The following is a 15,319-nucleotide window of genomic DNA, read 5'->3' as shown; positions in this document are numbered from 1 at the left end:
CATGAGCCAGTAATGTGCAGCCCAGAAAGACAATCGTGTCCTGGGCTGCCTCGCAAGCAACACGGCCAGCAGGGCAAGGGAGGTGATACTCCCCTTCTATTTCATTCTTGTGAGACCCCACCTGGAGTACTGCATCCAGCTCTGGGGTCCCCACCACAAGACAGACACGGCCGTGTAGGAGCGGGCAAAAAAAAAGCCACAAAAATGTTCAGAGGGCTGGAACACATCTCCTATGAAGACAGGCTGAGAGAGTTGGGGTTGTTCAGTCCGGACAAGAGAAGGCGCTGGGGAGACCTTATTGCAGCCTTCCAGTATATAAAGGGGGAGAGCCTTTTTACTAAGGCCTATAGTGACAGGACAAGGGGCAATGATGTTAAACTGAAAGAGAGTAGATTTAGATTGGACATAAGGAAGAAACGTTTTACAATAAGAGTGGTGAGACACAAGAGCAGGCTGCCCAGAGGGGCTGTGGATCATGGGAAGTGTTCAAGATCAGGCTGGAGGGGACTTTGAGCAACCTGATCTAGTAAAAGATATCCCTGCCCATGGCTGAGACGTTGGACTAGATGATCTTTAAAGGTCCCTTCCACTCCAAAACATTCTGTCAGTCTGTGATTTAGCAGGGTAAAAATAGTATAAAATACTACTACTTTTATTTTATGCTTCAGCCTGTGTAACTCCACAAGTTATAACCACGTCTCAACATACTTGATGGAGCACACTTGATCTGCTCAGGGCAGGGTGCCAGGATGGAGCCCCACCAAGGTACGGCAGGTACCAGCACTCAGTGTGAAGAGGAAGGACTAACCTCTTTACCTCTGTCAAAGACCCCCATAAATCTACTGCTGACTCCCTATGTACACTGTTTGTAGAGTCCAGGGCTCTAGATGTAAAAATCTAAATTCTCCTACAAAAGGGAAGAGTCCTCAATTTTACTTTTACAGCAGACATTTTAAAACCTCCTTCATTGTACATGAACTTACAATTTTGTTCTGAAGTAACACCTGTTCTACAAGAACAATTCTACAAGATGTATCTAATGATTTATTTCTGCTCTTCTAGCTGAGTAGCCCTTTCCACATAATACCAACAGCCCCTGCCTTGCAGTCAGAATTGTCACGGTCTTCAGATGATAAATCTTAAAAAAACATTGCACCTGATAACAGATATTTGCCGACTTGGTGATTAGCAACTCAAACACATGTAGCCACTTTATAAACAGAAATCCAATGGTACGCTGGGTAAACTGCAAAGGCTTGGGCAAATAGTGGATGTTTTATTCAACAACCCAATGTTACGTTCTGTGATTCTCTGAAAACTTTCCTTGTTTTTGCAGGACTGTGATAGAAACATTTACCCCTGCCAATGCAATGTCTTTAGGCTTTTTGGTGAATGAAGGTCAGTTCTGATTTCTGTGGGGACTTTTAAAAGCAGAGTTTGATGAAAGAATGGAGACCCTGACCCCACACAGTCCATCTGCCTTGGATACACCAGAAGAGATGACCCACCAAAAGAAACGGCCCTTTTTTAGCCCAGGCTGATTAGCCTCCTGTTAGAGCATCTTAAATACATATCTGACCCTGCTGAGAAGGACCAAGCCACAATAATGAATTACAGCTTAGCCGAAGGGTGATTTTTACCTCCACCTCCCTACTATGAACTTCTTTGCAATTAGATCCGAAGCGCTCGATTTTTCCTTTTGAAAGGAGGCTGAATTATACTGTCAGTTCATTAGGAAATTACTGAAGTTTCCAGACTTGAAACCATGTACAATCCACTTGGTATGCAGCAAGTTTGAGTTAATAAGTGCCCTGAAGGCACAGCATAAAGAACAGCAGTTCCGCTGTTGTTAAAAATCCAACAGCAAAGCTTTATCACTTCTTTGTTACGAACCCGATATACAGCTCCATGTAATCTGTTATTTTCAATCCAATTAGTGATTAAAACGGCACAGTGATTTAGATAAGAAATGAGTTACTAATATCAATAATCAGATCTGTCACAGGAGTGAAATATTTCACGGCATATGTAGCGCTGACTGATGTCAGCCAGGGTACAGCACAGAACTGCGAGTGAAGGATGGAGAAACTCTCAGCTACACAAGAACCCTCTTTTTCAGAAACAAATTGACTGTTTTAAATGGAAGAAGTTTACCATTCTTAATCACAGACAGTATAGCTGCTAACCTAAATCAAGAGCTAGCAAAAACTTCCATGGGAACTTAACCAATAGTATTTAACAGCACTAGTGCATATACAATTTTGTTTAAGTGTAAGTTGTACGGAAAGCTGAGAAATAACACAGTATGGTACTACTATAAGGCATGGCAAGATGTATCTCACATATTTTTAAGCCCTGCATTTTAGTCATGCAAATGACAGGATGCTGCAGGGGCTCCGGCACAAGTGCTGCCCAGCTGTGTCTTTGGTATCAAGACACAGATGACTTTACCTTTTTTATTTAAATTGGGTACAGTTTTAGGGCTGCTGGAACCACCAACTGGTTTTCTCTAGGGAAAACTGGGAATCTCACAGATACTACTTAATACTGTGTTTATTTTTATTACAATTAAAAAAAAAACAAACTGAACTTACTTTGCTCTGGGTTGATGTACTAATCCTGGGATCTCTTTATTAGATTTAAGTCTTACATTTGAACTGGCACTTTTTTCCTGAAACACACAAAAAACACAACAGAGAGACCATCAGTATTTATGAAACACACCAAGCGCGACAGGCATTTGTCATCATGGTGTCACACACTCCTGGGTTAAGAGTCTTCTACCTGTACAATGAGAAAAGCTCATCAAAAACAAAATTAAAGGCAACACAATTGATGCAATGACCCTGGGTGGGTAATTTTTAAATGTCATGGGCTCTGTGGCCTGCGGGATTGCCTCCAGGTCACCGGGTGAAATCCAGCCCAGACGTGTAGTGATCAAACACCATGCTGACTAGTAACTCTCCAGTGGTCCATGGAAAATGAGGTGTGCAGCTGCGGCTAGGCTCCTCATAGAGTCGTATCGATGATAAACATTAATTGGCGCCTTTAACAGAGCAAGGCAAAGCATTGAAAAGGCAGAGCCCCAGAGTCACCCCAGACCTGTAGGTTTGCTCAGAACAGAGGTGAGAAACATTAGCATCATGTGGAAAATCGTATGTGGGAGAAAGCATGCATTAAACATGCCAGCATGAAGAGCAGCAACCGCACACTTGACCTGCTCAGCCAGAAAATTGGACACAAGGGGTCCAAGGAAGCAAACCAGAATACATTTATACACAAGAACTCAACCATGTCCTCCGCAGATGATCAGAACCATTAAAAACATCTTAAAAAAGGCATGGGGAGGGGAATGAGTTTAGTTGAGAGCCAGCACTTCAAGGTAACATCTTGTCCTCACGCCAAAAGCTTCTGTAAACCAAAGTTTAGCGTACATACGTATCTGTTGTCTGCAAAAACCTGGAGAAGGATGTGGCCCCTTCCAGATCTTCCCGGCGCTGCGTGTTAGGGAAAACTGCTGGTGCAGATGGGAGAGAGCTGAGTCAAATCTTACAGCTCACCAGCTCCACAAATCTGTCTGAATTTCTTAGGCACATCATGCCCATGACAATTTAAGAAGTGTAAACCCAAGAATTAGTGCTTTTGTGGGTAATTTTGGTGGTTTTGTTTTGTCTTATTTAGTCTTTGAATGTCTGAATCACACAACATGATTTTTAAGAGGGCTACTAAATCATTGATTTTTTTTTAAAAAATAGACTGTCTAGCTGTTAATATTTTAATGAATAATTCTACAAGGGCTGTAAACATCAACTGCCTCAGCATATTTAACACTGCTTAATGCATATCTTCCAATCCTCCTGAACAGAAAACTGTCTTGCATGAAAATAACAGTGAGAGAGAAACAAGCCTTTCTTGTAAGCCTTAAGAAACATCTCTGTATGTTTGTTACACCCCACCAGCCACTGCCAGCCCATGATCCCATGAGGTCAAGTCAAAGCAGCAAAAGATGAAACCACTTGCTTTCAAAGCATCTTCTAATTTTATCAGTGTTAAGTGGGGATGACTATGTACATGCATGTCATACAACTGTCAAGAAAAATAAAAAAAGAGGGATAAGTCTCATGGAGAAGACACCACAAACAGAAATCAGCTAAATCCCAACCTCATGCACCAGGTGAGCCTTTATCCTCAAATCTGCTCCACCAGTTCGTTTGCCACAACACAGAGGCAGAAACGGGGAATAGTCTGCACTACACATCTGGGATGGCACATCTGGATGATCCAGCAGTAGGCACGTTCTGCACCCACCATAGCACCTCCTGCCCACCTACTCCAACACAAGGTGAATTTTGGGCTATCTTCTGTCTCTGCATACCATCGCTCTGGAGGCACAGACTCTTCCCCACCAAAAAACCTGCTGCAAATCCACTGCCTCAGTTAAAAGGGAAGGGAAGCTCTGATTTACAGCTCCAGCATCAGGAACTGTGATAAATCAAGGCAATACAAACCCAGCTTTCCACACCTCCACTTGTGGTTTGGCATCAGTGCATCTCTATCAGTAGCTGGAATCAGCACAAATCCCAACCTAAAGAAACTTCTGTCACTTAGGAACAAATAGAAAGACACAAGGGAAATATACGTTGCCTTCTCTCTGGGGGTCCCAGAACAATGTTTAGAATATTAACTGACTCACACAGGAAGACGGAAATAAAATTCCAGTTTACTTGACTTCAAGATCCCCAAATTTACTCTTCCCTCCTATTGCTTCCAATAATTAACACACCTCAATTACCTATTACTTACAATTCTTCTATTTGATCAGAGTATGCCACCTTCTCGAGGTAAGAGAAAACTAAAACCCAACCAGGCCTTGAATTGGCTTGTTGCTTTGTTTGTAGCTATTATTTTCAGCAGTGAAATGTCATTACGCTGACCGAAATATTGGCTTTGATAAAAATAGATATTAAAAAATAATTCTTCCAAATACAAATAGAATATTTTTTCCCATCACTTTGAAGACAAACTGATTAATCAGAAATTAAGAGTTTGGATTCTAATATTGAGCTTACAAAGAAAGCCAAAATGCTTTAATGTAGTCAGATCGCTCTTCAAGGCTGACTTGACTTTGGCTAAAGGGTCACTTCTATCAGTTTAACCTCATTTTCTCCCTTATTTAACACTAAATAAGTTCCCATGCATCAACAGAACTCCAACTGGTTTTAGAGTCCTAATCTGTTGCAAACAGAAATTAAGATGCAAGTTTGTTTTTCATCTAGCTCTGCTTATAAGGATTATTCAAAGGAGATGCACTAAATGATGTCTCACACCACAAGCTTAAAAGTAAACCCTCCAGGATGCTGTACTTGGATAGTGGCATTAGCTAGTCTATAGTAAAAAGGTGAATAGTGGGCATTTTACTCCCCATTATTTTGCAATTAATCATTATCAAGGTAAAGCTGTCATCCAATCAAGGTGATTTCATTTGATAGATTCGTTAATTATTGTTAATTCCTCCATAAAGGATGCACTGTATCAGAATTCCAGGGCATTAACAGATGGCGGTGACTCTGCTGCCAGATGCTATTAACACAGCAACAGCCACTACTGCCATTATAATTAAATATCTGTCAACATTTCCCTTGATGCGTCCCCTCTTACAAACCCACTTCTAGAGACATGTGAACTTAATTTGAAGTATTTTGCTTCTTCATAAGACTGCCACAGATGGACTCAGGTAAGCTGCTAATAGTGCTTCTTCTCAACTCTCTTAACGCTCGTGGCTTACTAGCGAAGGGCTGATTTTTAAGAGATGCTCCTGTAAATGCTAACACATTTTATGAAGAGACTACGCATTATTTTATGATTTTTTTAATTGATTAAATCGGCCAGAAGAAATCAATTAAAGATCATAGCAGCAATTCTACTACCTAATCTAATGGCTAATTTTCATTAACTTAACAGTCACATTTTGGTCTTTAATTGTTTTTCCTCTAAAGTTACAATAATCAGGCAAATACACAACCAAATGGGGATGACACCCCCCTCCCCCCATAAAACAGTAAAACTTAGTGTAAGTAAAATGGGGTTCTTAGTTTCAAGGCTGTTTTTTGTTTAATTTGGAAAAGGCTGAAGTGTCCAACTTGTAACAGTATCTTGGAGCCATCGATGCTTGAAGGTGTCACTTTCCCCAAAATCAGTATAATTTTTAAGATTAATTTGTCTCTGTAGATTTGCTACTAAAATATATTGAACTTGATAGAAACATCAAGGGTCTTTCCAGACACTGTTCACCTTTTACTCAATATTGGTAGTCTACAGCTATTCAAATATTTATAAAATAATATTCCTGATTTATATCAAGATGACACTTTTCTTCAAAGGAGCCCACAGCGCCTTTCAAACTGCTTTCTGGAGCCACGTAATTCATCATTAAAATAATTTAGGGGAAAAACGAAGTACTTATTTTCTCTTTATACCATGAACTACTCTTTTTAAAAAAATCATATTTGAAAAGAATGAAAGCAAATGCATCAGTTGGAAATGGCATGAAAGATGAGATGTAAAATTTCAACATGCCAGCCCAGCACTTTTTACCTCCCTCAGTAATGAGGGCCAGCCTCAGATAATAATATTTTACATGGACTGTTTTGATGCATCAGGGTGAACGTGAGAGAAGTACTGACCTATGAGATTTTACTCAAGTTTGCTTGCTTTGTGCATTTATTTTTTGCATTATCATTTGGCAGGAAGAGAGCCTCTTTCGTCTTTCTACTTCTTTCTACCTGGAAGCAAAACCACCTGAAAATGTTATTTAGGGTAACTTTATAACGAAGGGGCAAACCGAGCATTGAAAAATCTCAGATGCTGGTGAAAGAAAGTTATTCTTGGATCCAATTTCATCAGAGGAATCATATGCGTATATGAGTACGTATTGCACTGTCCAGAAGGGGCTCTAGAGCACACTCAGTGATGAGGCAGGGCATGGTATGGAGCACGTACATTGGACAGTGCTAATGCAGAGTTCACCTTCCTTCTCCTCCTCTTGGGATCCTATGCATGGCATGAGGGATGATGAAAATCATGGACTCATCTGATGATGGAGGTGGGTGCCTGCACAGGCTGAGCTTTGGAAATGAGGCTGGAGAGGAGCTTGGTTTGCAGACACTGAGCGCTGGGCAGTGAGCTCAAGATGCACATCGGCTCCAAAATATACACCAGACGCTAAAGCCAGGGCTTAGTAACCAATTTAACCTTCATGGCACACATGCAGAGACAAAGAAATAGATGCTCATGGTGAGAAGACCCCTAAGAAAGATGTTATCACCACAGACATCAGAAGGATCCTTCAAAAATGTCTTTCAGCAACGGTCATGAGAAAATCCAATATTGGAACAAACTCCCCTGATCTCTCCAATACACCCCTTAAGTGGCTGCAACTGTGGATGCAGTCATATAGACTCCTGAACACACAACTGCAACAGAAGTCAACAGGTGCTGGCACGACTCCGCTGTTGATGCCCATCCTACCCCGTGCTCCTACAAAAAGTTGTTTGCAATCTGTAACGGGAGCACAATTTTTAAGGAGCACCTTGTAACTGAGACACCTGAGGCAACAACAATGTTCAGCCTGTTCAATTGACCAAGTGCTGCTGTCCTGCCGCCTGGAGCACCTTGGTCTTCAGAATGAGGATTTGAAAACATGGCTGGTATTTGCAGATTTGAAGGAAGCTTGAGGTCCTGCTTCATAATAAAACTGGAGTCTTAAATGGAATATTTTAACAAATATTACTGCTGTAATATTTAGGCCAAACGTTCCTCAACTAAGTATGAAGCCCATGATGCTATCCCCCCAGTCCCTGGAGATGTCTAAAAGTTGTCTGGACTCAGTCCTGGGTAGCCAGCTCTAGGTGGCCCTGCTTGAGCATAGGGATTGGACCACATGACCTCCAGAGGTCTCTTCTGACCTCAACCAGTCTGTGATTCTGTGATAAAGTATCTTTCTTAATAAATCAGACACTGGGGAAAAAAAAAAATCTGAGTAGGTTTGTTGAGTTTTATCCCCAAGTAACACTGGGAGATGCTGAAGCCTGAAGACTTCATGCCCAAGTTGTGGCCATTCAGGCATTCAAAGGGAAGGTAGAAACAGACACACTGCCTGACATTTATTTTGGAAAAAATCAGTTTCTGCAAACCCAGCCAACATCACACAGTGAGTCTGCACTGATGCCAGGAGTATAACCCAGGTTTGGCAGAGAAAAATCCTGTTCTTTCATTAGAGGTCCATGCTTTTCTCAAATTTGTTTTAGAGGGCAGGCCTCATCCTGAAACGAGATGCTTAATGGAGCTCCTCCTTCCTGGCTATTATGGGAAATTTTGCTTTAGCAACTCCAGCTCCTCAAACACAATATGGAAGAGTAGGATACGGAAAGCACAGAAAAATGAAAAATTACTCAAATTGAGATAAAAACAGGTAAAAAAAAGAGAAAGGTGAAAATCTTGAGTAGCTTTCTACAGCCCACCAGAAAGGCATCCATACACTGCAATCTGAGAAATCAGTTGATGCTGCTTTTAGGGTTTATTTACCAGTCATACATACATGCATGCATACACCTACGTGTCTTGCTCAGCAAGACCTGGCTTAAAGTCAAGGGGAGTCTTTCAATTGACTGCAAGGTGGCTTTCAGTCAGGCCTTCAAAAACAAAAAAGAGAAATGCTTGTTGCACCTGTACAATATAAATACAACCATGGAGATCCTTCAACAGACATAGATAATCCACTAAAGAAGCCAACATAGAAATCCAGGGCAAGTGCGAGCGAGAAGAACAATATGATTCTACAGAGCGGTATGGATTACAAGGAACTGAGTGAATTTGGAGACCAAGAAAAAAAGTAAATAGGTACTAGCTGAGAACATGCTACAAACTCAAGAGCAGTTTAAACAGAGCCTAATTTACTCCTCCAAGGGAATATGCAAACAACCCTCTCGCAGAGTGCAGCACTGGCTGGAGGGAGGGTAACAAACTTGCTCTGTCTGCAGGTTTGGCCCCATTTCAGTTCTTGCCCCGCTGATTCTCCAATATTGAGCTCCCTCTCCAAGGACATCTAATCTGAGATTACCTGCTTCTTTCTGTTCAGGTTGCCACCTGGCCTGCTTTTTTTTCTTGGATCAGCTGTTAGCATATTTGGCTGAAAGAAAGATGAACTACCCCAGTAACTAATTTCTAGTTGCCTTTTTAAATGCCTTTGAGTTGTTAACAACTTGGGGGTGGGGGGTGGAAAATTATTAGAAGAACATCTAATGTGTCCATTTTACTCAACTCAAGCTGCAGCATCTCAAGATATCTGAAAAATCTGAAAAAATCCAACAGAAGTATAAAGCTGGGGGGAAAAAAATTAAAAAATAAAAACAAAAGGGAAGAGGAAGGAAAAAGCTCCCTCTGGAGATAGTTGCAGGACTTGTCCTGCAGTACCTAAATATAGTTCACCCTCAGCCAAAGTCTTTGAGCTTTGACAAAGAATGTCATTAAAGAGCAGAGGGGGGGAAAAAAAAAAAGAGAGGGGGAATTCCTACCACTAAAGGGTTTTCAAAGGGCATTAATATTTACTACACCTAGTATCTACAACTTTTTGTAACTTCCCCAACAGCTTTTCAACTCCTCCTCCCTCCCAGTCAATATTAGAAAGTCTAGACTAATTGGTCACAGTAATTCCAATTAATTCTGTCAAGTAATCAAATACCAGGAAAGCTGTAGATGAAGTGAAATTTAGACATGGGAGCAGCTGTCATGAAAATGGGATATTAAGGCAGGTAAACAGATGAAATTACAAACAAGGAACATAAATGATAAATAAGTACAACCAATAAATCCTCTAGGGAAACTCTTACCTGCACCTTGCTCACAGATCTGCAATTATATCACCCCTCCACAGGGATTAGATATTTGAATCCTCTCCTCTCTATACCTTGTGACACTAAGGTCCAGAAAAATGTTTATTTCTATCTCAAAGTTCTTTGTGGCAGACAGATTGCTAAACTTCAAGGTGTCCCCTACAGAAAATGAGAAGTGGCATCACTTGAAAAATGCCTTCATTCTGAAATACGAGGTTTATACTGCCCTAAACACCAGGCTTCTCTGGTTCCTTCAGCCTCTGTGGAACTCCAAAAGGTCGGCCAGGATAAGAAAATGAACATCACAGACACAAATAAAGACAAAACAACTGGTGCTGAATGAAGTTTCATTTCAAATGTGAAATTATCTTGCTCCTTCAGGAGAAGTCTTACTTATCCACACAATAAAACCCTCTGCTTCCCATCCTGCTCATGTTCTCATTCCCTGTGAAACGCAGGGTCTGCACGATTTCCAGTGGGAAGCGATTTGCAAAATGAAGTTGAGGAACATCCCCTCTAAAAACAACTTTGCAAGAGGCTGAAAACTGTCCCTTACAACTGTAGGCACCAGAAATTAAGGTGACATGGGATTGCTTGAGGGCATGAAAAATACTTGCTTACATTGAAAGTTACCTAGAAATACTGCAAATAAAATGCTGTGGGCAGAAAGACCTGCTCTCCAACTCTCATTAAGATACCTGATCTTTAATGGCTTTGGTACATCAGAGTGGTTGAAAGTTTTATCTAGCAAATAAAAAATAGATGGATAAAAGTTAAAAACTGCATTACTGATAACTTACAAGACCGGACTGACTCTTGAGGAAAATCCAGAGGTTCTAGGGCATTTGGCAACAAAAAGCACAACAAACCTTTATCTTTTGCAGGTGTGTTGCTCTTCTGGACTGTACAGCCACTCTGGATAATAAAACCTGCCTCAAAAATTAACTTGCTGCTTATTAAGCCTGTGTCATTATTTATCCTCTAACAAGCTTTTACAGAAATATAGTTATTTATAGCAAATGCATGTATTACTCATGCTCTCAAATTTTTCATGTGTGTCTCCTGAAGGCAGTTTTCCACCAAGCGTAATAGCATGGCAAGAGCTGGCATTAAGCATGAAACAACAGTACTGCATGAAGCCTGTAAAACATTTATAGCCAGGAATAAATGGTATAGACAGTCCGAAGAGTAACTGGGTGCATTATGTGGCCCATCTGCAGCACGGCATGCATCCATTAGTTTTCGCTTCAAGAAGGCACTTTGCTAGAATGACAAGCAGGTGATTGGTACCACAATTTCTGTAGAGCTTGTTCTTGAGATGGTTTTGAAGAGCTTTACGCCCTTCAGACATATACCAGAGAATATATCTAGAGAACGAGATGTGCCCTGTTTTGTGTTTTTTTAAATAGCTGCGCCTAAAATTTCAGCAACCGTAGTGATTTTTGGAACGCTGGTTTTCTAAAAGTAAAACTGAACTTTTTCAGCTGGCTTTTGGAACACGCCCTACACCTGCCCTTTGGAAAACCAATTCCCTGAGAGATGCCTCCACATCGGGCACACACAAGCGAAGCCTTCTGAGATCTTCCTGCACTGTCAAAACCAACCAAGACTGATAACCAACACGGATCTGATTGTCCCCATGTGTTCATACACTACCTCACTGCCTTAAATAAGATCTGGGTTACATTTTAGGGTGGGCTAATTGAAAAGATAGTGACTATCAACGCCTCCTCAAAGTGGCTGTCTAAAAGTAACACTTGGTTCCCTCCATCTGCAAAACAACAGCATGTTGATGGTGTCTCCTCTTGTAGAGTCTGCAGTTATACTGGTTGCAGGCTTTTATCTGCAAATTGCAGGTTTGAGTAGACTATGTCTATTATACATTTATTACATCCAAGCAGTTCCATGAAATGCACTGAGATCCTCCTAGACGTTAAGACAATGAGAGTGTCCCAATAACCCAGTCTTAACAGGAGATTTTACAGGATACACACAAGATACTTCTTCCTTCTTGTTCAAACCTGAGATTTACAAAGGATGGAATAACAAAGAAAAGCAGTGAAAGAAAAAGTCCTTCTGGGTTTGTTGTTTATGATTAAGAAAAGAGGAAAAACTGAACTAATTAGAAAATATGGTGCAAATGAAAAGACACAGTTAAGCCAAATGTAAACTGAATAAAATGGTAGCATGAAATTTTGATCGAGAGAATCCTGAGAAGTGAGATGACAGAAAACTGAGAGTAGTCCAACTCATCAATACAAACATATTTGCAGCAGGAAGGTTTCGGGCATTCACAGCCTATAGGGACGAGCCTCATGTACAAAGCGATGGCATAAATACAGCAACTATCTCCATGTGTCCCGCTAACACGCAGGCATTCTTACATCCATTACTTCCACAATATGTTTCCAGTTCCCACAGGCTGACATCATGGGAAACACCTCCAAACATGTGGAACATCATACGCCACATGCGGTATGCTCATGCAGATGGACACTGCTGGCTAACTGCACTTCCCACTTACGGAGCTGTGCGGCTAATGAAGAGAAAACAACATATTAATGTATGTTTCAAAACAGCAAGAATTACTTACAATAAGCTCTCATTCTCCTAGAACTGTCCAAGGCTCAAATTTTTAGATTTTTGGTAGACTGCAATTATGTAAATGCCATTGCTGGAAGATATTTTTGATGTCTGTATTTTGCTTCTCTCAACCTCTTTTATTTGCATTAATTCTCTAATTTGCAGAAGGCATAAGATTTAAGACCTGAGAGAATGAAGTTATAGTTCTTGCTACATGGCAAATTTCAGCGAGCGTGGGTAAAATGTACATTTAAAAGGACATAATAATTTGAATATTATTAAATATGACATATCTACTATGACACACGAGAAGCATTATGACTGCAGGAAGAGCCTTAGATCTGATTTATGTATTTTGTACTGTGTTTTCATTGTTTTGGTTAGCTGTTAGTAGAAAATAGTAGAATGTTAGCTGAATAGTAGAAAAAATAATCATTATTTCACAAAGAATATAGCAGCCTGCTCACTTACTGAGCTTCCAGTCCTCAGATATATAAGCATGGATTTTGTCTGGATTCTCCAAACAAATTTGTCTGAGAGCAATATTGAGAGTAGATATGATATACATCAGACTGAAAGACAATCATAAATGATTTAAAAATTTTATAAGCCATTTAAATCAGTAATGGAGGCTAGGTTTTTAAGTGTTTATCTCCTCTATGTTTCCTTGGAAAAAGAGCAGACAAATAAGCATGTCTGTTCAGTGTTAGCAAAAAGAGGCACCAATAAGTGAATATATTCCATCAAGAATGTATAAAAATAGCTTTGGATGCTCGAGATGCTGTAGATTAGAGGGAGATACTCAAGCCAACACTGAGTGAAGAACTAGCTTAAAATCCAATTGCAGGCCTGTGTGCCTGATACTCCTTTTACTGTGCACTCTGATTTTAATGTGTCTATCATGCCACCTTCAGCACCACCTCTTCCCAAAACTGCTCCTCATAGGTGGAGAAGACATGGAAAAGACTCAAAATGAGCTCTGCCTTCCTTTACCACAAAGCAGGAAACCTCCAGCAAAATATCAGTGCCAGCTGAGCATGGCTGCTGTGCATCCGTCCCAGCAGTGGCACGGCCATGAGGCAGGCCAGCATCGGGATACAGCATCTTCTCCCTTGGGAGGGACTGGCAGCAAGGGAGGAGGTCTTGGACGCTGTGGAAGATCAGGCTGGCCAGGGATGGATCCTTCACTCTCCCACAAAATTTCAATGGCTCCTTGATAAGAATGTGAAATAGCATCGTGAAACTCTACAAAATTAGTATCCTGAAAGCTTCAGATGGTATCAACCACCACTAAAGGAAGATATTTCAAAATATCACCTAATTGCACGACCTGAGGGCATGTATCCAAATCACTTCAACAGATTTCTGCCTAACCTGTTCTCCAAACTCCCATCCTGCAGGTTTTCTCAACAGCCTGTCTTTCGTTTTGCCGCTTCCCTAAAAATTGAAACATTTATCCTACTACCCAGCTTAAATTCTTGCCTGATGTCTTCTTGCATCTCTTAGTGGTCACGGAGAAACATTGATTGTCATGCCTTTTAAAGCAACCTTTTATATATATCGGGTGACTTGTGTTTCCTTCTGTATTTTTAGGCTAAACAAATCAATTCCTTCCATCTTCCGTTACAGCTTACGTTTGCTAAACCTCCTAGTCTTGTCACTCCCTTTTGGGCTCTTTGCCATCTGCCTACATCTTTCCTACAGAGCATGCTTCCAATTTCGGTCACAGTATTTAAAGCCTCACTGAAGTCAGGATGTATCACATGTATTGCCATATTTAAGAGCAAAAGAAGCTCCTGTTTTCAATGTGGTAGCTCAAACCAGCGAGACTAACCTACCGTATTCATAGACGGCATTTCTCTGCCTCCAGCAGCCCTATCTGAGACTCGTAAGCAAATGGAAGCAAGCTGCACGGAGCTCTACCAAGTATTTTACTGTTGAGGTTTCCCTAAAAAAAGGAAAGTACATTTATTTTGAAAAGCAGGTTAGATCATGTATTTGGGGATGAGAGCGCCCAGCTCCTTCAAAACCAGAGGCAGCTCCAGTTCAAATCTCTCCAACTTCCGCGAGCCCTCTCTGAATGTACCCATTTTGTTACTGTAAAGCACGGTTTGCCACTGAAATATCTTAAAGTTTTATTACCACACATACTGGGGACATCTGTACATTGTGCATTCATACTTCAAAAAAAACAGAGGTAAATAAAACTCTGAAGGAGAAATAATCTGAGCTCAACTTCTCTAATGGGTACATAAAATTTGTGGTACTGTACTCAAGATCTCTCTCAAGCCAAAAAGCTGGTGGGGATGATCTCTCTTCCTGCCTCAGATCTCGGATTATTTAATAAAATAATTATTTGGTGCTAAGAGAATTATCAGAAAGTAATTCATCCCCATGTTCCATGACTCAATCCAACAGGTCTTCCTAAAATTAACAAAAATCACACGCAACAAGCAAAACAGGCATTCTTAAGGCATTTCAATTTTGCTATTTCTAATCAAAACCAGCTTTCCAGTCTGCTAGTTGATTTCCAGACATTTCCAGATGCCAAGTTTTAACACACACTCTATTTTCTTTTCAGGTCAGGTGAGTGCAAAGATAAGAAAAGCACCTCTAAAATTTAATAGGGTTGTTCCATCACAGGAATGTTCCGACAATGATGGACTGGCATGTTACTACCAAGAGATGCAGCACTGCCAAACATAAAAGCTTTCTGCCTGAGTCAGAAGCATACTTTGATGCACATTCATAGGCATGGTGCTGACAATGAGGAGAAAACTGGAGTTTAGTATGGAAATACTGTCTCATTTTTCACTGCAGCGTTGCAGTATTAGCATTCAATTACT

The 15,319-nt window shown here is 40.7% G+C and overlaps 1 protein-coding gene across 1 annotated transcript in view; it reads right to left on the bottom strand.

Moving 5' to 3' along the window:
• Nucleotides 1-15,319, bottom strand: part of LOC104285846 (chromosome unknown open reading frame, human C1orf21) — an 80,611-nt gene that overhangs the window by 13,639 nt on the left and 51,653 nt on the right. The window contains exon 3 of the mRNA XM_009884353.1: nucleotides 2,595-2,671. Within this exon, the coding sequence (XP_009882655.1) occupies nucleotides 2,595-2,671 (77 nt within the window). The remainder of the gene's footprint in view (nucleotides 1-2,594; nucleotides 2,672-15,319) is intronic.

Source organism: Charadrius vociferus, unplaced genomic scaffold, assembly GCF_000708025.1.
Source record: "Charadrius vociferus isolate BGI_N301 unplaced genomic scaffold, ASM70802v2 scaffold220, whole genome shotgun sequence".
Classification (NCBI taxonomy): domain Eukaryota; kingdom Metazoa; phylum Chordata; class Aves; order Charadriiformes; family Charadriidae; genus Charadrius; species Charadrius vociferus.
This window is presented reverse-complemented; position numbering and strand designations above follow the sequence as displayed.